Source organism: Lynx canadensis, chromosome A2 (genome assembly GCF_007474595.2).
Source record: "Lynx canadensis isolate LIC74 chromosome A2, mLynCan4.pri.v2, whole genome shotgun sequence".
NCBI classification, from domain to species: domain Eukaryota; kingdom Metazoa; phylum Chordata; class Mammalia; order Carnivora; family Felidae; genus Lynx; species Lynx canadensis.
The window spans coordinates 15,288,400-15,311,731 of record NC_044304.2 but is presented as its reverse complement, the minus strand read 5'-3'; the positions used below and the strand labels follow the sequence as shown (position 1 = coordinate 15,311,731).

Here is a 23,332-nt window from a genome sequence, read left to right as displayed (position 1 = left end):
GCATGTGGACAACACCTTCCGGAGGGCAGGGCGGCACAACGTACCCAAAGCCTTAAAAAACCTTCACACCACTTGACCCAGCAATTTAAGACGATTTTTCCTAAGCAAAAAAAAAAAAAAAACATGCGGCCAAAGATGGGCGTGCACAGGGGCGGTGAGTAGCTTAGCAGCTGCCTGGCATGGGGGGAGTGGGAGCAGGGAGACATCTGCTAATGGTGGGGTCTTGCTTTTGGGGGCGATAAAGGTGTTCTAAAATCAGATACTGGGGACGGCCGCACAACTCTGACCATCCTAAAAACCGCTAAGTTGTCGACTTTCAAAGGGTGGGTTATGGGATGTGAATTACATCTCCACGAAGCTGTTGGGAAAGAAACAAGCAAGCTCACGAAAATGTTATTAAGACGCCGAAGTGTGCCAACCAGAAAAGAATATAAAACCCCAAATGCAGAGGTAGAGCTAAAGAAACGCTGGGCAACTTTTACGTATTCTAGAAGTTTTAACTATTCGAGAGCAGCACCGTCCAATAGGGCCTTTTCTGCGGTGATGAGAATGTTCTATCCTCACTGTCCACGATATCAGCTCTGGCAGCTACTGAGCAATGTGGCTAGGACACATAAGTAACTGAATCTGTAATTTCATTTCATTTTAATTAATTTACATTTAATCTTGATTAACTTAAACTTAATTTTAAATAGCCCCACGTGGCGGACAACACAGTCCTGCCCAGTCCATCTTAAGACGTGAAAAATGTTCGTCATACAATGTTAAATGAAACAAAGGGAGAGGAGACCACCACCCAGTACGTAGTAGGTTGCTTTCTTTTCTTTTTCTTTAATATATTTACACATGCAGATACGCTATGAAGAGCGGTTATGAGTGGTTTTTATTTTATTTTTTAATTTTTTTTTAACGTTTTATTTTGAGAGACAGAGAGAGACAGAGCATGAGCAGGGAAGGGGCAGAGAGAGAGGGAGACACAGAACCCGAAGCAGGCTCCAGGCTCTGAGCTGTCGGCACAGAGCCCGACGCGGGGCTCGAACTCCCGAACCGTGAGATCATGACCTGAGCCTAAATCAAGAGTCGGATGCTTAACCAACTGAGCCACCACGCACCCCTTTTTCCTAAGCTCTTATGCATTTTTTAAAACATTCTACAATGAAGATATAGTACCTTCATATTCAGAAATAGTGGTGGGATTTTTTTTTAAGACTTAAAGAATGTTTTAAATTTAATATGTATTCACCACATCATATTCCTGCTCAAAAATGCTCAGTCTCTGACACCTACGGGAAGAGTTCAAAGTCCTCAGAGCACCCTGTGGCCTCACAGCCAGCCTATGCATGGAATTGCTGACCCCACACCCACCCCGCCACCCCCAAGACTGTTCACCTTCCAGGGTCTTCTCATGTGATTTCAGACTTACAAAAAAAATTTTTTTAAGTACTGCAAAAGCTTCCTATATACCCTTTATCCAGATTTCCCAAATGTTAGTATTTATATGATTCCAATCACCAAAATTCAGAAAATTAACACTGATAAAACCCATACCTGCCTATACATGTATGTGTGCATACACACATATATGGATATGCGTATATGTATTAATCTACAGACCTCATTCAAATCTTACAAATTTTACCAACTGTCCCACTAATGTCCTTTTATCTGGACCAGGATCCCATCCCACACCCCAACCACAGACGACAGAGCAAGGCTGAGTGCAGGATGCACACTGGGTTCAGAAGGGATACTGAGGCACAGAGAGGCTTTGACGTAAGTTCACTCCAGAGCGAGACACCCCCACCTCAGACAACAGCCCAATGCCACAGCCACAGCTATCCAAGTGGAACCAGAAAGAAAAGACTTTTTTTTTTTTTTTTTAAGGAAAAATAAAATCCTAAACTTTTTTCATTGTAACACAAGGCTGGGGGCGCCTGGGTGGCTCAGTCGATTTGAGTGTCCGACTTCGGCTCAGGTCGTGATCTCACGGTTCGTGGGTTCGAGCCCCGCGTCAGGCTCTGTGCCGACAGCTCAGAGCCTGGACCCTGCTTTGGATTCTGTGTCTCCCTCTCTCTCTGCCCCTCCCCCACCCACCCTGTCTTTCTCAAAAATAAATAAACATTAAAAAATTTTTAAATAAATACATAAGCAAACACTTAAAAAAAAAAGATTTTAGATGAACACAAGGCTGATTTAGAGATGCTTTAAATACGCATTCACCAAAGAAGGAAAAAGGGTGTCACAGAGAAGGAAAAGAACACGAAGGTGGTGGAAACTTCAAGCTGGGAGGGATGTCGGTGCTCTCCAATTTCCAGAGCCCTGGCTCCTTCTCTTCCGCCCGCTGCCCCAGGGAGTCAGGAGCAGGAGACTGCGGGCTGGGGAGGGTCTCCCCTTCCCGTGCCAGCTGGGAGGTACCACCAGCCACACTTTGCCCCTGGGACAAACACAGCGTCTGGAAGCACGCTTCTCTCGATTCTGCAGCTAACCCCATGCACGGCCTTGGATGAGTGACCTCCTTGCTCTGTCCCCATCTTCGAATCAGGAAACAATACTGGGCGCTCTGCGGGCCACCGGAAACGTGAGATGGTGCTGGTAAAGCGCCGGGCACAGCCCTCCTTCCGTAACCGGCCCCACGCCTTGCGTGGGAACAACATGGGGGGACTGGGTCCGAGTCCCCGCCACAAACCAGGGGCCTTCGCACCTGTCTGCTGCTTGACCGAGAGGCTAAGACGGGGCACATCGTCAATTCCCCTTTCTGATCAAAGACACAAACATTGCTTCTGAAGACTATGTCGTTTAGAATCTGCAGAGTAGGCCAGCCATCTGCAGTACAGACACAGACGTGATTTTGCTGAGTGAGGAACGGGAAGAAGGGCATGAGGATTCCTTCTGGGCTCAGGAGTGACAGGACCTGGTTTTGTTTTCACGGGATCGTCCCAGCTGCTGACGGGATCAGATCCTAAATTAGACTGCTTGCTGGCCAGACAGAAGAAAATTCTTTTTTTTTTTCTTTTAGGTTTTTTATTTATTTTGAGAAAAAGAGAGGGAGAGAGTGAGAGCAAGCAGGGGAGAAGCAGAGAAAGAGGGAGCGAGAGAACCCCAAGCAGGCTCCACGCTGTCAGCACAGAGCACGATGCGAGGCTTGAACTCATGAACCGTGAGCTCATGACCTGAGCCGACGGAGCCACTCAGGTGCCCCCAGAAGGAAAGACTCTCTAACCACCAGAAGCGATCTCCCACTCTGGCTGACCCTGAGAGAGAGCCCCCTCCCACTGCTGGTTCCCCAGAGGAACGAAGAGGGGTTGTTCGGAGGGTCCGGAGAAGAGCTTCCCGAGGCCCAGGGGGAGGAGGGGCTCCCAGCTCTCCATTCTGATCCTATGATCACCTGCAAAAAATTAAACTCTGGCCGGCCTTCAAAAAAATCAAGCCACCAGGGTGACACGAAGTCTCCCAGCAAGAACCAGAAACAAGCAACTCAAGAGGAAAAGGCTTCATTCGCTGGCTTCTGAGTTCTAGCTGTGTGTCCTCCCCTGGGGCCCTTCACCAGTATAATTCTCACCAGGGACTCACTGCTCCAACAAAGTTCACTCTCGTTCCCTCAGATGCCTAAAAATTAAACAGCTGTGTGTCAGAACAAAAGTCTCTCTTAACAGTGATTACCCCCAAGTGGAACGATCGGTCCCTTGTACATCATTTTTGTCGGCACAGAGTTTCTGACTTTCCCACAGTTAGTTGCGCGTGAGTTTTTGGAAATGGCAAAACCATGCAAGTGTTCCGTGTTAGTGAAAGCTGGTGGGAAAAAAAAAAAAAAAACCCTGCTGAGACCATAGTAACTACCAAAAAAGGGTTGAAAAATCGGCTGTGAAGACAGTTATTTTAACAGAAGGAATTACAAGGGTGTCAGCCAAGTGCCCTCCTCACGGAGGAGCCAGTTTAGAAAGTAGCCAGCGGAGCCCAAAGAAACCCCCGAAACAGCGCATCAAGAAGGAAAGGGGGCGGGGGCTCTCACATACTGTTTGGGGGAAGGCTAAATGGCCCAGTCCCTTCAGAAAACTTTTTGGCAGCTGCTGAAAAGTTAAACACACTCCTACTCTATGAGCCAGCAACTCCCCTCCTAGGTATTTACCCAGCAGAAGTGAAAGCGTATCTCGACACAAATGACCATAGCCGACTTCTCCTTCAGCCCCAGAAGGAAAGACAAACATTCCTCAATAGGGAAATGGAAAAATAAAGTGTGGTGTACTCACCGAATGGAATGCTACTTGGTTAAAAAAAAAAAAAAAGAAAAAGAAAAAAAGACAAACACCTGACACACAGAAGCAACAGAGATGAATTTCACAGACATTCTCTGCGTGAACGGTGCCAGACAAAAGAGTACTACAGTCGATGCTCGATATTCGCAGCATAATGTTCCGTGAAGTCACCGCAAACGCCGAATTATCGAATAGTGAACATCGCCCCCCCTGGAGGAAATACAGGGTTAGGTTCCCGCCAGCCTCTGGTCGTAACACTGGCATCAACCAGTCAGTACATAACCTCGCTTTATCTGTGTTTCTGTTTAAAGACACCTTATTTAAAATTGTTTAATGTTTATTTTTGAGAGAGAGTGAGAAAGAGGAAGAGAAGGAGAGAGACAATGCACGAACAAGCAGGGGAGGGACACGGAGAGAGGGAGACACAGAATCCGAAGCAGGCTCCAGGCTCTGAGCTGTCAGCACAGAGCCCGATGAGGGGCTCGAACCCACAAACTATGAGATCATGACCTGAGCCAAAGTCGGACACTCAACTGACTGAGCCACCCAGGCGCCCCTAAAGATGACTTATTTAACATATATTGTTGACTTCATTAACACTGAACTCACGGCCAACAGCATCAGGACATACGCCTGAACGAAACTTATCAAACACAGGTATTTTCTCTGTTAAAGCACATCACAGCCTTCTCGAGTTTACCAATATCACCCAGCACTTCAGCACTGTCCCTGAGGAACATTTTATACAGAAAAATCACCAAGAGCACAAAAATGCAAAAACCATGGCACTAAAACGACCACAAAAAAGACACTTGTTTACAGTGTGAGAGCTAAAACAAGCAGGCAGAGCAACGCCCCGCTCACCCTCAGCGGGGAATGTGTGTGGGGGGCCACTCACATTTTTCACCCCTCCGCACGTGTCCCCAAATGACCGCCAAAGCGCTACGAGTCGATTCTGGGGTGACAAATAAATCTTAGCAATTAGGCAAACTCGCAAGTACAGAATCCGTGAATAGTGAGGATATTGGCTGAATACGAACACCGCACGAATCCATTTATGCTGTGTTTTAGGGCAGGCGAAACTAAGAAACGATGAAAAAAATCAGAAAAGTGCTCGGCGGGGGGGTGGGCACGGACTGGAAGAGGCAGGAGGGAACTTCCTGGGGCTGGAACTCTACTATACCTTGACAGGAGGGCGGGCTACACGGGCGCCAGCATCTGTTACAACTCACCCAACGACACATTCCAGGCTGTGCTTACGTGTAACTTTTTAAAATCACAGCCACCCGGGGCGCGTGGGTGGCTCAGCCGGTTAAGCGTCCGGCTCTTGGTTTCGGCTCAGGTCATGACCTCGCGGTTCTTGAGTTTGAGCCCCACGTTGGGCTCCACACCGACAGTGCGGAGCCTGCTTGGGATTCTCTCCCTCTGCCCCTCCCCAACTCAGGCGCACGCTCTCTCTCTCTCAAAAATAAATAAGTGGACTTTAAAATATAAAATTAAAATAAAATAAAATAAAATAAAATAAAATAAAATAAAATATAAAATAAAATAAAATAAAATAAAATAAAATAAAATAAAAACACAGACACAAATTCCTCGACGCTCCTTCCATCCACAGGTGGGGAGTCTGCCACCCCTCCCCCATTCAGGCACAGGTGACTGCTTTCGCCAACGGTGTGCAGCAGAAGTGACACAAAGCCACTACCAGGGCTGGGTCAGAAAAGGCCACGCGGCAGAAAGGCCCGGGCCTGCCCTCCCATACCCAGTGCGGAGACTGAAACCCCACAAACAAAGCACACAGCTGGGCTGAGGCCCCACTGGCTTACTCAGCATTGGATCCCTTCTTCCTGCTGCCCTCCCCCTTCCCTTCCTTTGCTCTCTGGCTCTAAACTAGGGCAGGGCTGCCTCGCCCCACACCCACACAGCCACTGACACCGAGGGGTGGCAGCCGGGGGCCACAGGCCGAGGAGGGAGGGCTGGCTCTAACACTGCACTGACCTCCGAGGCCAGCCACCAAAGGGCCTCTGTCTAAGCCCCACCGCCAGAGAGGACGGCATGGGCCACGCCGGAACAGGCCGCAGACAATCGGGCCTTTGGAGGCTCCTTGGGAAAGCCACCCATCTCGGCTCCCCTCCCTACACCACCCAGGCGAGGCCTCCACAGCCCAGCCAGAGGCGCGGGGTGCGGGCCCCTGTTGGCCGGGGCCCAGAGGAGCCCAGTCCCGGGGGGCCTTCTGCCACCTCTCTTACTAGAAACACCATCTTTCCTTTCTCAAAGGACAGTGAGGGGACGTGCAGTCCCCCTGGATGTCCCTCCTGTCCTCGCGAAACTGAGTGTGTTTTTAAGGTCCTGGAACGTTGGCTCAGCTACGAGGACCACCTGCTCAGATCGCAGAGTACCTTCTTCCTCCATCAGAACAGACACGCTTCAAGGGGCTGTGAGGGCCGTCTCGTCTCCTTCTGCGGCGGGCACACGGCCTCAGTGCGCTCGTGTCGGGGCGGTGGCGACCGGACAGACTACATCTTTTTTTTAAAATTTGTTTTTTCAACGTTTTTTATTTATTTTTGGGACAGAGAGAGACAGAGCATGAACGATGGAGGGGCAGAGAGAGAGGGAGACACAGAATCGGAAACAGGCTCCAGGCTCCGAGCCATCAGCCCGGAGCCTGACGCGGGGCTCGAACTCACGGACCGCGAGATCGTGACCTGGCTGATGTCGGACGCTTAACCGACTGCGCCACCCAGGCACCCCTTGGACAGACTACATCTTAAGCACCTGTGGGCTTGGGGCGCCTGGGTGGTTCAGTGGGTTGAGCATCTGACTTTGGCTCGGGTCATGATCTCGCGGTCCGTGAGTCGGAGCCCCGCATCGGGCTCTCTCCTGTCAGTGCAGAGCCTGCTTGGGATCCTCTGTCCCCCCTCTCCCCCTGTCTGTCCCCGCTTGCACTCTCAAATATAAACAAACAAACAAACAAACAAAGTAACAAACACTAAACACAGAACTAATGTAAAAATATTGATGAGCTGTTTGACATTTTTTTCACCATATCAAGTCTGGCCCAGGGGAGATATCACCCTTAGAGCACATCTCACGGGGACCGGCACACTCTGAAATCCTTCCCAGCTGCTGGACAGTGCACATCTACGTTAATTAATTAAGTCTTCCCACCAGCCATGCCCGCGCTTTGCTGACGGGGAAACTGAGGCACAAAAGGCGTTCGAAGAGTCGGCCCGGGGCCGATCGAGAGCCACAAGCAGTTCCGCAAATTCTGATTTCAGGAGAAGATGAACGCCCTCTCAGATAAGAACACACACATCTGCCTGACGGCACCTCCCCCTGCTCCTGTCCAAACTTCCCCGGGACTCTGGGCCCCGCAGTTCCGCCACCCGGACCGCGGCATCCCAGCCTCTTCCGGCCACTCCGGTCCTGGGCTACCCGGAGCATCTTCTACCCGGGTGGCACCTTGTCCGGGTGCCTCCGGGTCAGGGTGAGGTGTGCCTGTCTCCCACGCACGCCCTGGCATGTGCACGTGGGGTGTGGAGGGGCCCCGGGGTGTGCGTGCACCACAGCAGGAACGTCCCCACTCAAAGGGCCGGCACTTGGGAGGGAGTCGGGGACTCTCCTCATCCCTCTGCTGGCCACGGTGTTCATTCATTGATTTCAGCAAGTCTTTGCCGCACGCCTGCCGGGTGCCAGCCACTGCCCTGGGCCCCGGCACACAAGGACGAACAGAAGGGACGCCCCCCGCCCCCGCTCATGGAGCCCACATCCCAGCAAGTGGAGCTAAGCAACAGGTCTGGGCACAAAGCAAGCCCCGCAAATCCTAATTCCGCCTCCTGTATACAGTAGGTGTTCCCTAATGACTGTGGAGGGAGTATGTCATCTGGGCCTGGAACTGGATGTGGTGACAGACAGAGGTGGGGGAGGGGCAGCCGAGAGCCCCGGGGACCCAGCAGGAGAGCCAGTGACCCGGTCGCTGGGGGGGGGTCACGGTAACGCCCACAAGCCTAGCCTCAGGACTCCAGAGCCCCACCCGGCCAAGCTAAGGCAAGAGCGGTCCAGAGACTCACCCCGGTTTCGTGCTCTCTGGCTGAAATTCCCTTCTCAAAACGTGGCCAAGTGTCAAGTCCACCCCAAGGTCCAGAGCGTCTCCCAAGTTTAGAAGGCACCGGGGGTTCAGCACCTCCAAGGTTCAGACGCGTGGCGCACCCAAGTCCCGGCCCGAGCAGCTCAGCCTTCCGCCCTGATCGGCTGTCAGAGCGTCACAACCGCCGCCGGGCACAAGGGGACAGAGCAATGGCATTGTGGCCTCCACGGTTTCCCAGTCCACTGCTGCTGAGCCAACGGTGGATTTGTGACTGAAACATCTTAACGTCTCTAAGTTTTTATTTATTTTTGAGAGAGAGAGAGAGATCGAGAGAGAAAACATGCGAGCGAGTGGGTTAGGGGCACACAGAGGGGGAGACACAGAATCCGAAGCAGGCTCCAGGCTCCGAGCTGTCAGCACAGAGCCCGACGCGGGGCTCGCACCCAAGACCTCGAGATCATGACCTGAGCCGAAGTCGGACGCTTCACCAGCTGAGCCACCCAGGCGCCCCCGAGACGTCTTAACTTTTTATTCTTCTACACACCAGGCCCTGTGTTTTGTACTTCGAGTCTTATCATTAATTCGGTGTTGGATTTTACTTCCTCATTTTCCTTATTATTCTCAAGTGCCACTTTGTATGAGCTTAAGTGTTTTTCCCCCAAGAATGTGGTTTTGATCTCATGAGTGAAGTCAGTTAAGAGCATTATTAGTGGGAGAAGGGCATTTCAGGGTCCCCCTGGTTGGGGACAGGGACCTGGAGGAGGGACCCAGCAGGACCAACTCAAAGAAGTGCCTGCCGTCACCAACCACTCACCTGCTGCCCAGGGAGTGTGCGCTCACACACACGTTTTTTTCACGCGCTCTCCATCCCGGGCTTCTCTGCCAAGAGCCCTGAACCTGTTACTGGCTCGCGGCACGGGGAGGGGAACAGAATGATAAAGAGCACAGGACATCCAGCCCCCATGAGGTGAGGAAACCGAGGGCAAAAAACTAGAAGCCAGATGCCCAAACTGGCACCGTCGGTGAGTGGCACAGGCAGGCCGGCCGCCAGCACGTTGACGGTGATGGGGACTCTGTCAGCAGACGCCCTGGAGTCCACCGTGGCCAGCGGTCAGCGGGGCTGCCCCCCGAGCCCATCTTTCCAAATTCGCCACCTCCCTGACTCATCAGGAAGCGACGCAAGGCACAGAGTGGGGAGAGAGAACGGGCCGGGCGATGTTTCAGCAGACGCGAGAGCTCCACCCGGATGCCCTGGGCGAGCCCTGACCATCGTGTGAGCAAACACGGCCACAACTTGGTCCCACCCTGCCGGAAGGGGGGCTCGAGAGAACAGGGAGGCTGCTATTATGGTCAGAGGGACTTTGGTCAGCAAAAGGCAAGCAAGCGTGCTACTGTGTGCATGCCAAAATGACCGTCACATGCTGTCCGGGCCAAAGCCCGCTGGGATGTGTGTGCACCCCCAGACTCAGGGCCTGCATTATTAGCGGGCTGCCTCAGCCACCCATCCTCAAATTACCTGGGTCTTTACATTTCCCAGGGTTGGCTGAAGGGCAGACGCACACTGAACTCGAGGCCCCTCCTCTCCAGTGACAGCGGCAGGGCAGGCTTCCAGAACCTTTTATATGCTGCGGATACGTGCGTGGGGGAGAAAAGATGAAGGTCCCTGATATGCTCCCAACAGACTTCCAGTAACCGGGAGTAACCAGTCCTCGCTCTCCTGGGGCAGAGTTGAGTCACAGACCAAGAAAGATGAGGAGGGAACTTGGCCAAGTCTAAACTCATGGCTCTCAAAACTTAAAAATAGCCCGGCTGTGGACCCTAAAGTATTCCCTTTGAAACATTCGAGCAGAAAGTCTCCAGCCTTCCAACGTGACCCTGACATTCCGTGTCCAGCTGGCTTCCCTGGGAGGGGACAAGTGAAAAACAAAACCTGAAGCAGATATAAATATTTGCTGGCAAGTACTACCCCTGCCATTGATGGGCCTTGGGAATTTTGGAGGCCTGCTTTGTTTTCGGGAAAGGTTTCTGTTCAGTTTGCCCGATGGGCCCGAAGCATCATTTCGTCCGACGTTTGCTTCTAAGCATCACACACAGTCTGGGGTTGACACTGATCCTTCTTTATTTATTATTTTTTTGAGGGGGGGTGCAAGTGAGCAAGGGGCAAAGAGAGACAGAATCCCAGGAGAGGCAGAGGGAGAGAGAAAGAGGCACAGAGAGAGAGACAGAGAGAGAGGGAAGCAGGGCTCACCCAAAGTGGGGCTCGAGCTCACCTGAAGCAGGTGAACCAGCCCTCCGTCAGCCACGCTCCTCAACAAATGTATTCAGCAGGGTACCTGACCTCAGTTTGCCCACCTATAAAACGGGGCTAGTGAAATACAGTTATCGGAAGGGTCGAACAAGCCGACGCACGTAAGATGACGGAAAAGTGCCTGGCACAGGGCAATACGCTTTAGCAAAACCATCTCAAGGCCATAACCCCAACTACAAATCCCTTCCCTGCTCCCTTCACACCCCAGCGGAAGGCCCTCCACTCCTCCAGCAGACGGCCACCGAGCACCCACTTTGTGGGGCCCTGACAGTGCCGGGCCCTGAGGCCACTCTCCAGTGTCTGATGACCCAGCACCACCAAGGACATCACAGGAGTCCAGGGAGGAAGCCTGGGCCACGCCAGCAAAAACAAGGTCAGCGAACCCTGCAGCCAGTGCTACTTACTGTCCCCCTAAGTTGAGGACCCCGAGTTTAATTAGAGTGAGAGCCTCAAAAGGCCTCAGGGTGGGCGACCGGTGTGACACCAGTGGCTCGCCCTCCTAGAGACCTTTCCTTCCGAATCTCACTCTCCTCAGACGCACTCTGCGGAGCAAAGGGACCTCCAGCCGAGCGAAGGCTTCTGCGTCCGGCCCAGGAGCCAAGAATGACAGCACGTGACGCGCCCCGAATCGCAGCGGGCTCTAGCCACGACCGTGCACCGGAACCTCTGCAGAAAATTGTAACGCCGATTATTCCAAGGGTGGCCGGCATGGCAGGGATTTACGGCTCCCGTTTCCACTGGATGTATTTTCCAGATCCCCTAAAATGAAAACGATTACCATTCGCCGTAGCAAACGCAAGCGTAACTTAAGACATGGAAGCACTCTGCTTCCCCAGAGGCCCGGACGGGGCGGGGCACGCCAGGCTGGCCGGGCTCCCACCACCGCTGACAGTGCTGTGCCCGGTTACTCGGTCCGCTAAAATCCAGGCACCCGAGGGCCCCCAAAGCCACAGCCACAGCCCTTCGGGCCGGGACGAGCCCTCCGAGGTCAGCTTTGTCTCCGCGCTGAGGGAGAGCGGCGTGCCCGGTGTCCCACCCGGGGCCACTGGTAAATCAGGCGCGGGACGCCCGCTTTCCTCACTCCCCAGATTGGGCCTCTCTTGCCCAGTTCTGCGTCCTGGTTGGGAGTCATAAGCCAAAAAACGTAAAGAAATATAACTTAAAAAAAAAAAAAACCAAAACACTCCGGCAACAAGTGCCACATCGTAAGGTCCATTTCATGCTGTGGATTCGTTTTTTTTAAGTTTTTTTTTTTTTTAATGTTTATTTTTGAGAGAGAGAGAGAGAGAGAGAGAGCGCCAGGGAGGGGGCAGAGAGAGAGAGGGAGACACAGAATCCGAAGCAGGCTCCAGGCTCTGAGCTGTCAGCACAGAGCCCGACGCGGGGCTTGAACTCACGGACCGCGAGACCACGACCTGAGCCGAAGTTGGGCGCTCAACCGACTGAGCCACCCAAGTGCTCCCATGCTGTCAACTATTAATGGAAAAAAACAAGACATTCCTTCCTGGCCACAGAGGAATAGAGGAGAAACATACTATCCCAAAGAGGGAGGACCGCAGAGGGTCACGGCACACGCTGTGGGAAACCAAGGTCAGGGCTCGTCAGGGTTCATCAGGGCTCAGCTGGAGACCCCCTCCCTGAGTAGGGTCACAGGGGCAGGCAGCTCTGTGTGCCACAAGGGCGCCGGCTGGGGAAGTCCCTGAGGACAGGGACCCTGTGAGGGAGGAGTTCCAGGAGCTCGGGGACCAGCAGCGAGGCCGGTGTGATGGGGCTGGTGAGCACAGTACGGCAGGGCAGGGCCCGAGTGTGAGCCCGATGGCTACAGTGCAAGCCGTGTGCTGTCACCGCCACTCACGTTCTTGCCTCGATCTGGTCACGCGGGTGCGTTCACTTTGTGGGCACCTACCCTATGTGTATACTACACGTCGATAAAAAATTACAAAACATATGCCTTCCTGGGGCACCTGGGAGGCTCAGTCCATTAAGTATCCGACTCCTGATTTCGGCTCAGGTCGTGATCTCAAGGTTCGTGCGTTCGAGCCCCACGTCGGAGCCTGCTTAGGATCCTCTCTCTCTCTCTCTTTCTCTGCCCCTACCTTGCTCATGCTCTCTCTCTCTCCCTCAAAATAAGTAAGTAAACATTTTTTTCAAAATACACGTGCCTTCCTGATTTTGAGAAGGTTACTTGGTCTACTAAAGACCAGGCACGCAGGCAGGGCCATTCTCGGGAGGAGGTTGTAGGCTGGTTATAGGCTCCTGGGCAAAGGCGGGTTGGCCGCTGCATCAGGAAGGTCCACAGGATGGGACGCCTGGGTGGCTCAGTCGGTTGAGCAGCCGACTTCGGCTCAGGTCATGATCTCACGGCTCGTGAGTTCAAGACCTGCGTTGGGCTCTGTGCTGACAGCTCGGAGCCTGGAGCCTCCTTCGGATTCCGTGTCTCCCTCCCTCGCTCCTGCTGTCTCTCAAAAATAAATAAACGTTAAAAAAAAAACAATAAAAAAAGAAAAGGAGGGTCCAGGGGAGACTGGAAAACTCAGGGCAGAGCCGGCCTCTTCTCTGTATCCACGCGGGGCAGGGCGGGGGGAGCTCCATCCATTCACTGGGTGTTGGAGACCCTACCACGAACCTCTTCTTGCCTCTGCAGCCCCTGGTGCCTGACCGAGTCTGGCAGAGCCCCTTCCCCTGCAGGGCTTCAGTGGGCTTCTCTCTGACCCCCAGACCCACCACCGGGAGGGAAAGCATGGCGGCGGAGGGGGGGGGGGGTCTACAGGCCCAGAGGCAACTGATGCCCCTGCAGCAGCTGGGTGGGGAGTGAATCTGGAGAGGGCGACGGAGCGACAAACACAGAGCTAAGAGACAGCCCGGTCCCACCAGGGGAGCCGTCAGAGCCCAAACGGGGTGGAAGCACCACCACTGACGCCTGTGTGGTCCTGAGCGAGTCCCGAGCCTCAGTTTCCCAACTGCGAACAGAGACTACCGGCGTCTGTGAAAGTCAACACAGAGCACATACCCAACGCCAGCCGCGTCACGGGCACTCGACGGACGGTCGCTAGGATTAGAACCACGGGGCCCAAAGTCACTGTAAAAGGGGTCTGGTCTGCCTGATGCCGGGGGCTGCGGTGGCCCTGGGCTGCCCAGATCCCCCTTCACCGAAGGGGCTGTGGCCTGGCTGCCGGGGTGCAGCCGGAGGGAGGCCTCGCCTGTCCACCCCTCGGGCTCTGTCCCAGCCACAAGGGGCCGCCTCGCCCAAGGTCAAGTGCTTCCCAGGGCGGCCCACCATGGATGACTGATCTACGGGGGAGCGTGAAGGCCTGGCGATCTTGCCCCAACTCGGGACAGCTCTGAAGGGCTTTTCCAGCTCCCGAGCTCCCTGCGGGGTGGGCCCAGGCCTGTCAGGCCCGCACTGCAGCTGAAGCCCTCCTCTACCCACGCCTGCATCCTTCCCCTCCTTCCAAGGGCACCCCCTGGGGAGCCCCCTGTCCTCTAAACTGTCTGAGTCAGCTTCCTGGGAAACCCAGGCTGTGACAGGTGGCTTATTTGTACCCTTTTTCCTTGGGAAGTGGGGAGGGAACCAGTGTGAGGAAGACACTGGATACCATGGAGGAAGAGGCCAGGAAGAGCCAACAAAAGGCACGGTGACCTCTTCTCTTCCTCTGCCGTATAAACAAACAGCGGTGTTAAAACAGGAGCCACACTGCACCGGGCAAACCACTAACACTCTCCAAGCAGCGTCGAGAGTCCGTCCGTCCTTGCCTCTCTCCGCACGGACGGAAAGACACAAAGGGGCCACCGAGGAACACAGAAGAAAGAGCAGGGAGAAGCAGTGGCTAGGACCACGTCGTACCAAGCCCACAAAGACGGCCAAGGAAAGTGCCAGAAGCGTCCTTGGAGAGGAGTTGACCAATTACTGGAAACTGAGGTGTCTTCAGACCTAAGCGTTCTCAAAGGCAACAGCAGGGATTCACGAGCCCTTCCCACAGTGTAAACGCCCAAAGGGATGCCTTTGTGAGACCCAGGAAACGGCCTAAGTAACCAACCCAAACATCTACTTTGCTTGGCTTCCGGCTGGAACCACATCCACTCTGATGGTAATGGTTACATTACCCTGAGTCTCTGGCGAGAGCCCCGTCTCGAAAGATACTCTTCTATTTGCAAATAAAAGTGCATCGTAACGTAAGAAATGCCGCATGTGGGGCAGACACAATCTTCCAAATAACGCCAGATCTAAGGAAGGGGAGGCATCCGTGTGGTGAGCCCCTCAGCTGGTCCACACACTTCGCGCCACGGATGAAGCGGTGAGGCCTGGAAGGGAACCGAGTTTGTTCAAGGTCACGTGGCAGGGCTGGACCAAGAACTGACCGCCAGAGGCTCCGGTGAGAGACTTCCTCCTCGGCCACACGGAAGAGCGAGTGGCACCCCAGTTGTCAAAGCAAGTGCGGGGCCCCTCCCCCCGGGTGGGGGACACTGTGCTCCCCGCGCAATCTCTGCAGACAGCAGCCAGGCAACACAGAAAGGGCCCAAGGCCCCAGCCCTGCAACCCCACCCCCGGGGAGTTTATCCCGAAGCTGGGCCTGCGTCCTACACACGGGCCCGCCTCACAGGCCACCAGAGGGGACCGTTTACGTGACCCGGGGCACGTCTCTACAGTGGTGATGCTGAGCCAACTCCACACGTGCCGATGTATGACAGCTGCCAAGATGCACGGTTTCAGTGGCAAAGACAGAGAGCAGATGGACAGCACGGAGCACCATGGCTCAGTCTCTCTCTCTCTCTCACACACACACACACACACACACACACACACACACACTCGTTACACCCAGGACGCTCAACCAGAAGCCCAGGTAGGAAGCATACGAATTTTTCACTGCGCGTGTTTTTGTGTCTTTTGAATTTTCTACACACAAACGTGACGCTTCGTCCAAAAGGAAACTACGATCCCGCTTATGTGAATGATCCAGGATAGGTAAACCCATAGACACAGGACGCATATTGGCGGTTGCGGGGGGCTGGGAGGGGCGGAGAGTGAGGAGCAATTAACTGCTTCGTGGGGGGATGGGGTGTCCTTTCGGGGTGACAAAAAGGTTTTGAAAACTATCAGAGTTGGTGTTTGGAAAACACCGTGAGTGTACCAAATGCCGCTGAACCGTGTACTTTGAAATGGTTAATTTTACGGTGACATTAGCCGCAATTTAAAAACAAAAACAAAAACAAGGGCAGACGAGTAAATAAGTACCGACATAAAACAGTTTTCCGCATCTGTGCTTGGGAGGCAGCTTGGCAACGCTGGTTAGAGGCATGGGCATCACGGCTGAACTGCAGGGCTCAACTGCCAGCCCCACCCGGCGTCACCTGGGAGGCCTCGGTTAAGTAATCTAACTTCCCTGAGCTTTACCGTCCTAGTTGGTGAGACAGGCGTAATGACAGAACCTGCTTCCCAGGGTGCTTTCAACCAGTAAATAAAATGGTAGAAGGCAAGCGTCCAGCACAGGGCGCAGCACAGACTGGCCCCAGGGCCTTTGCCCCTGCCATCTGCCCAGCGAGAACGCCCTTTCCTGGGACAAATGCTGCTCCTTCAGGCCTTTCCTCAAATGCCACCTTCCTGATGGGGCGTTCCTTGACCCCCTGAGTTAAAACCGGAAACCGCCCTGCCAACACCCGCCCCGGGGTTCCGTCTCCTCCTCCACCCCTGTCTCTCCCCAGGGCTTGATTACTTATTTGGTCCATCTCCTGTCTCCTTCCACTGCACCGTCTGTCCTGTTCATTATGTAGGCCAAGGCCTCGAACAGAGCACATCCCGAGGCAGGTGATCAGTAAATACATGTTGAATGACTGGTGTTAGCGAATACCTTGGTCCCGACCCGGTGTGTAAGCCTACCTCCCTGACAAAATAAAACTGCTGTTTTGTTGTCTAACGACCTTGAAAATAAAAATTAAACCTAAGCGAGGTGGCTGGATGGCTCAGTCGGTTGAGCATCTGACTTCAGCTCAGGTCACGATCTCATGGTTCATGAGTTTGAGCCCCGCATCGGGCTCTGTGCCGACAGCTCAGAGCCTGGAGCCTGCTTCGGATTCTGTGTCTCCCTCTCTCTCTCCCGCTCTGTCTCTCTCCCTCTCTCAAAAATAAAGATTAAAAACAATTTTTTTTTAAATTAAGCATAAGTTTACATTTAAAAACCAGTGTTTCCAGCTAAGTATTATTTCCCAAGGGGGGAATCTGCAAAGGAAGAGAGCTGTAAGACAGTGCCATGCGCTCTGAAACATAAACCAAAGAAGTCACCCCAGTTTCTGAGTGCCCACTGTGTCATGAGAGCTGGTCCCATGAGCCTTCAGGAGGATAAGGAGCACAGTGCACCCATGGGCCCCTGGGACCCCGTCCCTCCAGGCACCCTAGGCCAGAGCCGGTCATTCACGGAGAACAGGGCAGGCTAAAAACAGGTAGGCCTTTCCCAGTGCCCTGCCCTCCTCCGTGGGGCACAGCGGCCACCCTCATGGGACTCAGCTTCCCAAGGCTCTCAGCCCTCAGATGGGGAAATCAAGACCCCAATTATTCAGAGCTCAAAAACGGAAGAAAAAAAAAAAAGACAAAAACAACCCTCAGACTCTTCTAAAAACAGGCTTTCTAGTTAGTTCTCCCATGAGACCACGGCGTCGTTACCCCACAGGGCAAGACAGCTGCCTCCAAACCCTGCACAGAGAAAAAGAAAAAGCTGAAGCCCGCAGTCTCCGAGAGTTTGAGATTCCAAAAAGAGAATAAAACAAAACCAGAAACTGTGAGTAAAAACCAGTAAGGAGCGTCTTCCACCCCACTGGGCGCCGTGGCTGTGGATGTCGCCTGGCTGCGGGGCTGGAACCTCGGGTGGGGGCTGAGTTAGGAGACACCTAGCGCACAGGTGTCCGGCCCCTTCTCCCCCGCGCCCCGTCCCCCCTCCAAGTTTCAGCAGGTGTGGGGTGGGGCCCTGTATCGTTTGCATTTCTAACCAGTCCCCAAGTGAAGGGGTCCGGCTGGTCCGGGGACTACACTTTGAGAACCACGGCTCGAGAACAGTCTTCTGTGTTAGTAGTGCAACTGCGCGCGTGCACACACACACACACACACACACGGCCAGAGAGAGCCCCTGCCCAACCACTGGTCTTCAAATAGCCAGACCAGCCTGGCCCAGAAGCACGGGCCCCCAGACGCTTGTCCATTCAAGTCCTGCGTGAGCCAGTCACTGCCAAGAGGCTCTGAAATCCGACGTCCCGGCATTTCCCTTTTTTGAGAGCGGTCGTGGGCAACCCCGCCCCGCTTCGCCTTTTGCACGTGCGTAACGCCTCAGCTGCAAGATCCGCTTTCTGTTCAGGGATGCTTTCAAGTTTCTGAATCAGGAGATGCAGCTGAGAGAGGAAGCCACACCCCCCCCCCAAAAAAAGAGTGCCACTCAAGGAGAGCGACGGCATCCCCGACGGGGAGCCCCTCCCCCAAACGCAGGACCTTATCACCCCAGGTGGGCAATGCCACCGATCTCTCACTCACCAAAGTAATCGGCCTTCGGGTGACCATCCATCTCACGCTCCAGACGCTGAGTGAGGGCTTCTAACTTCAGTTCAGCGGCGGAGGGCCCAAGCTCGGGGCCCGGGATGAGGGTCTGGCAGGGCAGCCTCACCCTGGGGGGACTGGGGCTCTCCCGGAGCCCAGGCCCCAGGCTGCCATCAGATGACCAGCCGGAAGGGCCTTCTTTACAAGATAACTCAGGCGGGGTGGACATCACCGGATGGACAAGGCTGGTGGGGCTGAGCTTGGGACCAACGCCAGGGTCCGTGCAGACAGGCTTGGGACCCAGTCCAGGGGCCGCACCCGACGGCAAGCTGTCCGCGCTGGCTGGTGAGGATGATGGGGCGGAACTAGAAAGGTAAGACTTGGGTCCATCTTGGAACCAGGCTTGAGGGTCCACAGTGGGTTTGGGCGTGGTGCCCGATACCTCGCTCCCCATGCCCAAGTTTGTTCTGGGAAGAGCTCCTTGGCTGGGGCAGCTCTGGGCCAAGGGTGCCAAGAAAGAAGGGGTCCTGGGCTGAGTGGGCCCCCTGAGGGCCCCGTTCTCCGGGCCGGGGGAAGAAAGGCCGGGGCTCACCCGCTGGGAAGAGGCGGTAGTCCAAAGCCCGGCTGGCTTCTCGCAGCCGCGGCCACCAACACCGCCATCCTGGCCGGTCTCTGACGACTGGCTGGAGCTTGGGGCCAGCTGAGGCTGGTACAGGGGATGGTCCCCGGAGGGTTTGGACAGTGGTGCTTCAGTAGTCCCTGGGGTGCCAGGCCACCCACTCCCGACGCCCACCCTGATGCTGGGGGACACTCCCGGTTCATCAGCCCACTTTGGGCTCGCCAAAGAGAGGTTGTCATAATAGTCTCCGTGGGTGAGGCAGGAAGGATCCTCGCAGGGGCCGGGCTGGCGGAAAGCAGACATCTCCCAGCGTGCCAGGCTCTCCCTGGAGCCACAGTCCTGGCTGCCATGGCTTCCGCTGCGGACATACGGCCTGGCCCTCTGGTCCTGGGGTGGATACAAGGGCTGCCCAGAGGCGACGGCGCTGGCCGTCCCAGGACCCGCTGTCGAGGCAGCGAGAGGGGGCTTGGTAGCACCATCCGGGGTCAGCTTGTGGCCTACAGCGGCATCCCGTCGGACCTGTGGGCCTGGGGGGCCCCCGCCGTTGACCGGACCTCTGCCCCCTCTGGGCAAGGTCTCCTCCTGCAGAAGCTGTTGCTGCTGCTGGCGGTGGATCTTGGCCATCTTGGTGGCAAACACCCTGCGCGTTTCCTCAAACTCAGGGTTGTTGCCTGCCCCCTTGTCCACTCGGAAGAGTCCATCCTTGGAGGCCTCGTACATGTTCAGGTCCTCAATGAATTTGCTGGCCTCCAGGCCCAGGTCGCCGTACTTATCCATGTCGCAGGCGCGAGTCAGAGCCTAGCCCAGGTGGCCGGTGTGTCGGTGAGCTCGGGGCGGGGGTGCGGGTTGTTGCAGCGGGGGCCGGGGCTCAGGTCCAGCCCAGGACAGTCAACGCCTTCCACCTGCCGGGCCTGAGAGTCATGACCCCAGGCCTGGGAGTCCGGCCGAAGTGGAGGCCTCAAGGCCGGCCGGCCCAAGTGTGCGTCCAACTCCCTTTCGCCTCGGAGGTGTCCACGTGGGGGCAGCTGGTGGCGCTTCACCGTCCCAGCTTGCCGTGCGTTCTTTTCTCCTTTTCAAATCGTAAAAGGAAAAAGAAATAGAAAAAGACAAATCCTCTCCGTAAGCAATCAAAGTCCGAAACGGGACGAGAGCGCAGCCTCTGGAGGGAGCCGGAGTGAAGCCGGCTGGGCGGGAGAGGGTGGAGGCCGCCGGACCGGCCGCGGCAGAGGCGCGGCGGCCGGAGGCGCAGGCACGTCCCGGGCGCCGGGCGCCGGGCGCTCGCGGCTCCCCGACCGGCGCGGAGAGGGGCGCGGGGAGCGGCGCACCGGCCGGCCCGGGCCGGGCAGGAAGTCCACGGCGGCCGCGGCGGGCGGCCTATTGTCCGATGGCGGCGGCGACCGGGCGCGCGCGGGCCGGAGGGCGGCGGGACGCGGAAGTGAGCGCGCCGGACGCAGTCCCCGCCGCTCGGTGGCCGGCCGGGCGCGTCCCGGGCCGCGAGGAGGCGGAGGCGGGGGAGGCGGGGGAGGCGGCCGAGGGGCGGGGTCGGCGGCGGCGGGCGCCCCGGGGCAGGCCTGCGCCGCGCAGCGAGGCCCCGCCGCCCGCTCCCCGGCCGGGTGTTGTGGGGGGACGCGGGGCTGTGTCCCGGCTCGGGAGCGGGCACTGCGCGGGGGCTGCCCCGGCCGCCACGCTCCCCCCACCCCGCGATCCGCGCCCCGCTCCCGGGCTCCGGGCGGGCCCCGCCCCTGGGCGCGCTGGGCGGGGGCCTCCGCGCCGAGACCGCTGGTGGGCGGCCTGGGCAGCCCGCGGGGGCCCGCGACGTGCGCCTCGGAGTCTGCGGGAGTCCCGAGGGCCCGCGCTCCTCGCCCCACCGTGCCTCAGTCTCCCGGGTGGGCAGTCGACCCCATGTGCCGCCCGAGACCGCCTCCGTCCGGGCCGGGCCGGCCTCCAGGCTTGCCCGGGGTGCGCGACCGGAGGCCCGGGATGTCCCCCCGGGGCTGGTCCGAAGTTCTCTTTAACAGGTGGGCAGACTCGGGCACTCAGGGGGAAGTGTCCCAGACGCCAACGTGGGAGCCCAGGTCCTCTGAAAGGAGGAAAAGAAAAAAGTCACGTTGTTCCCCGGAGGGCGCGCGTTTAAGGGGCTCAGTGCAGCAATAAAAACACGTGCCCCGGTGCCTCCTTATTCTTAAGGGGATTCCTGACCCTCCCCCACCTCCAACCCTCTACCCCCCCCCCACCCCCCCACACCCCCACACACACACCCGGGTCCGCACGACTGCAGGGGCGGCGGCCCTGACTCCTGGGCGCCCCCGCCTGGCCCAGCGCTCCGGGCACCAACTCCGAGGCGACCCTGCCTGGGTGTCATTCATTTCCACAGCCAGAGTGATCCTAAGGCAAATACCAGACCAGTCACTTCCCTGCTTAAACTCTCAATGCTTAACCCGGGAGCCTGGATTGAAATCCACTCCCTATCAGGGCCCTCGGCCCTGGTGGACCCTGCCGCCCCCCCCACTTGACTGGAGGGCCCCTCTGCCACTGTGCTCCCGAGGCAGGAGCTTCCTGGTGTCTGCCCAGAGCCTGACCTTGAACTTCCGTGGCTCGTCCTTCCCATCTTTGCTGAAATCACCCCCTCCTAGAGGCCTTCTTTTTCAGCACCCTCTTTCTTTTCTCATCAGATCTGATCACTATTTATGTATCTGTTTACATGCTTTTTTTTTTTTTCTTTTTTTTTGGTCATGGTCGGTGGGTTTTCCACCTCACTGAGACCCTATCTGTATACCCCGCGCATAGTACATAGTAGTATCTAATGGTTGAACATGTGAATTAGCGAATCCGTCTGCCAAAACTGACAGGGAACAAACAAGATAATCTAGGTAAAAAGTGCGCTGTATTCTGTAAACCCAAAGTGTGGTTTACCCAAGTCAGTATACTGTATGTGAGTCAGTATGCTGTATTCACCAGGAAGCTCGTTGAAAATGTAGAAATTCACGACCCCGCCCCCCATCCAACCATCCAACCATCCAACCTAGAATCTTCATTTTAACAAGACTCCTGAGTGCTCTGTTTGCACAATAGTTTGAGAAGCCCTGCTGTGAAGAACTACACAGAATGAGGTATTTTTACTTTTACAAAGTCTTCAAACTTTTTTTTTTTTTTTTTGTCTACAAAAGTAATACATGTTTATGGTAACAACTTCAAACAATACAAAGACGCGTCAAGTTTTAAAAAGTTGCCCATGATCCCCTGGACCAGAGAGAATTGTTAAACAATCCTTTTGTATTCAGTAAGACTTGTTAATTGATCACTGGGTTTACTCATAAGGTGAGTGATATGCTTGTGAACTTTTTAGAACAGTGATTCTCCAACTATGGCCCTGGGCCCAGCAGCAGCAGCTGCACCTGGAACCCGTCTAGACCTGTGGTTCCCAAACTTGAACACCGATCAGAATTCCTTAGGGAGCTTATTAAACACTGGTTGCTGGGACCTACCACCAGTTTCTGATTCAACGGTTCTAGAGTGCGGCCTAACGATCTGCATCTCTAGTTCCCAGGTGATGCTGATGGAGGTTCAGGGACCACACTTGAGAACCACTAGAGTCCCAAGTCCCAGGCTTCTGCTCTGGGCACTGTGGCAGTGGCCATTGGTATACAGAGAGGTGAGGGCATCTATCAGAGTAGAAAGCCGCGGCCCAGCATGCCTGACCCCTGAGTACCGGGAACATAGCTGACAAAGTACCGGGAAGCCTCATACTAGAGCCACAGACACCAGCCAGGGCCTCTTGTAAATCAGTTTTCTCTTTTCATGCTAAGTTGGCAGCACCTGAGCCCATAATCCTTGGTCCCTACCCGCTCCCCCCACCCCGCTTCGCCTTGCCCGGAGTGCTCAGAAGTCACGAGTCTTACTCCCCATCCCCCCTGCGGTTCTAGAAACTGCTACGCCATCTCCAGCATCTAAAGACACACACCTGAACCCACCATCTACGTATGTCCTCACCAGACTGGCTTGTCCCCTCCCGGTCAGTGGAGTACCTTAAACCTTTACAAAACAGCTCTTAAAGATGGCATCCCAGGGGCCATATACCACTGGGAAGGGGTACTCGGAAATGACGGGCACGGCCAGGAGGCCACTGGGTATTTTACTGCTGCCGTTTAACGCTCCAGAGGCAGAGATGCTTTCCAAGTCTCTGCCCAACATTGAGAATCCGAGCCGTGATTATTTAACGTAGGCTGGTTTTGTCTGTTCTGTGTGCTCGGAAACATCCGTTGATTAGAATCTCAAAAATTGTGTTCAGACTTGCACATCAGTTGTTTAAAAAGCAAAATACTAAAGACCTCAATGTTTTTACCACTAAGCAGGCAGAGCATGGATGGTTTCGTTTAACTGTTTGCTGATGATGTTTTGTTTTGTTGAATGAGAAATGTCCCACGTTCTATTTTACCAATAAAGCCACTCCACGGCAGCGACCGTCCCCCACGGCCCTGCCTGTATAACAGAAGCCATAATCAACACACAGCTTTCCCTGAGTCTTGAAGCTTATGTTCATGAACAC

General features: G+C 55.4%; 1 protein-coding gene across 3 annotated transcripts in view; it reads right to left on the bottom strand.

The window, feature by feature from the left end:
- LIMD1 (LIM domains containing 1) overlaps positions 1-20,011 on the bottom strand; it is a 69,594-nt gene extending 49,583 nt beyond the window's left edge. For all 3 annotated transcript variants that reach the window (XR_003966640.1, XR_003966641.1, XM_030305712.1), the window contains exon 1: positions 18,165-20,011. Coding sequence is in view for 1 of the 3 variants with exons in the window: in XM_030305712.1 (XP_030161572.1) it covers positions 18,165-19,563 (1,399 nt within the window). In the remaining 2 variants the exon portion in view is untranslated. The remainder of the gene's footprint in view (positions 1-18,164) is intronic.
- Positions 20,012-23,332: the final 3,321 nt, after the last annotated feature.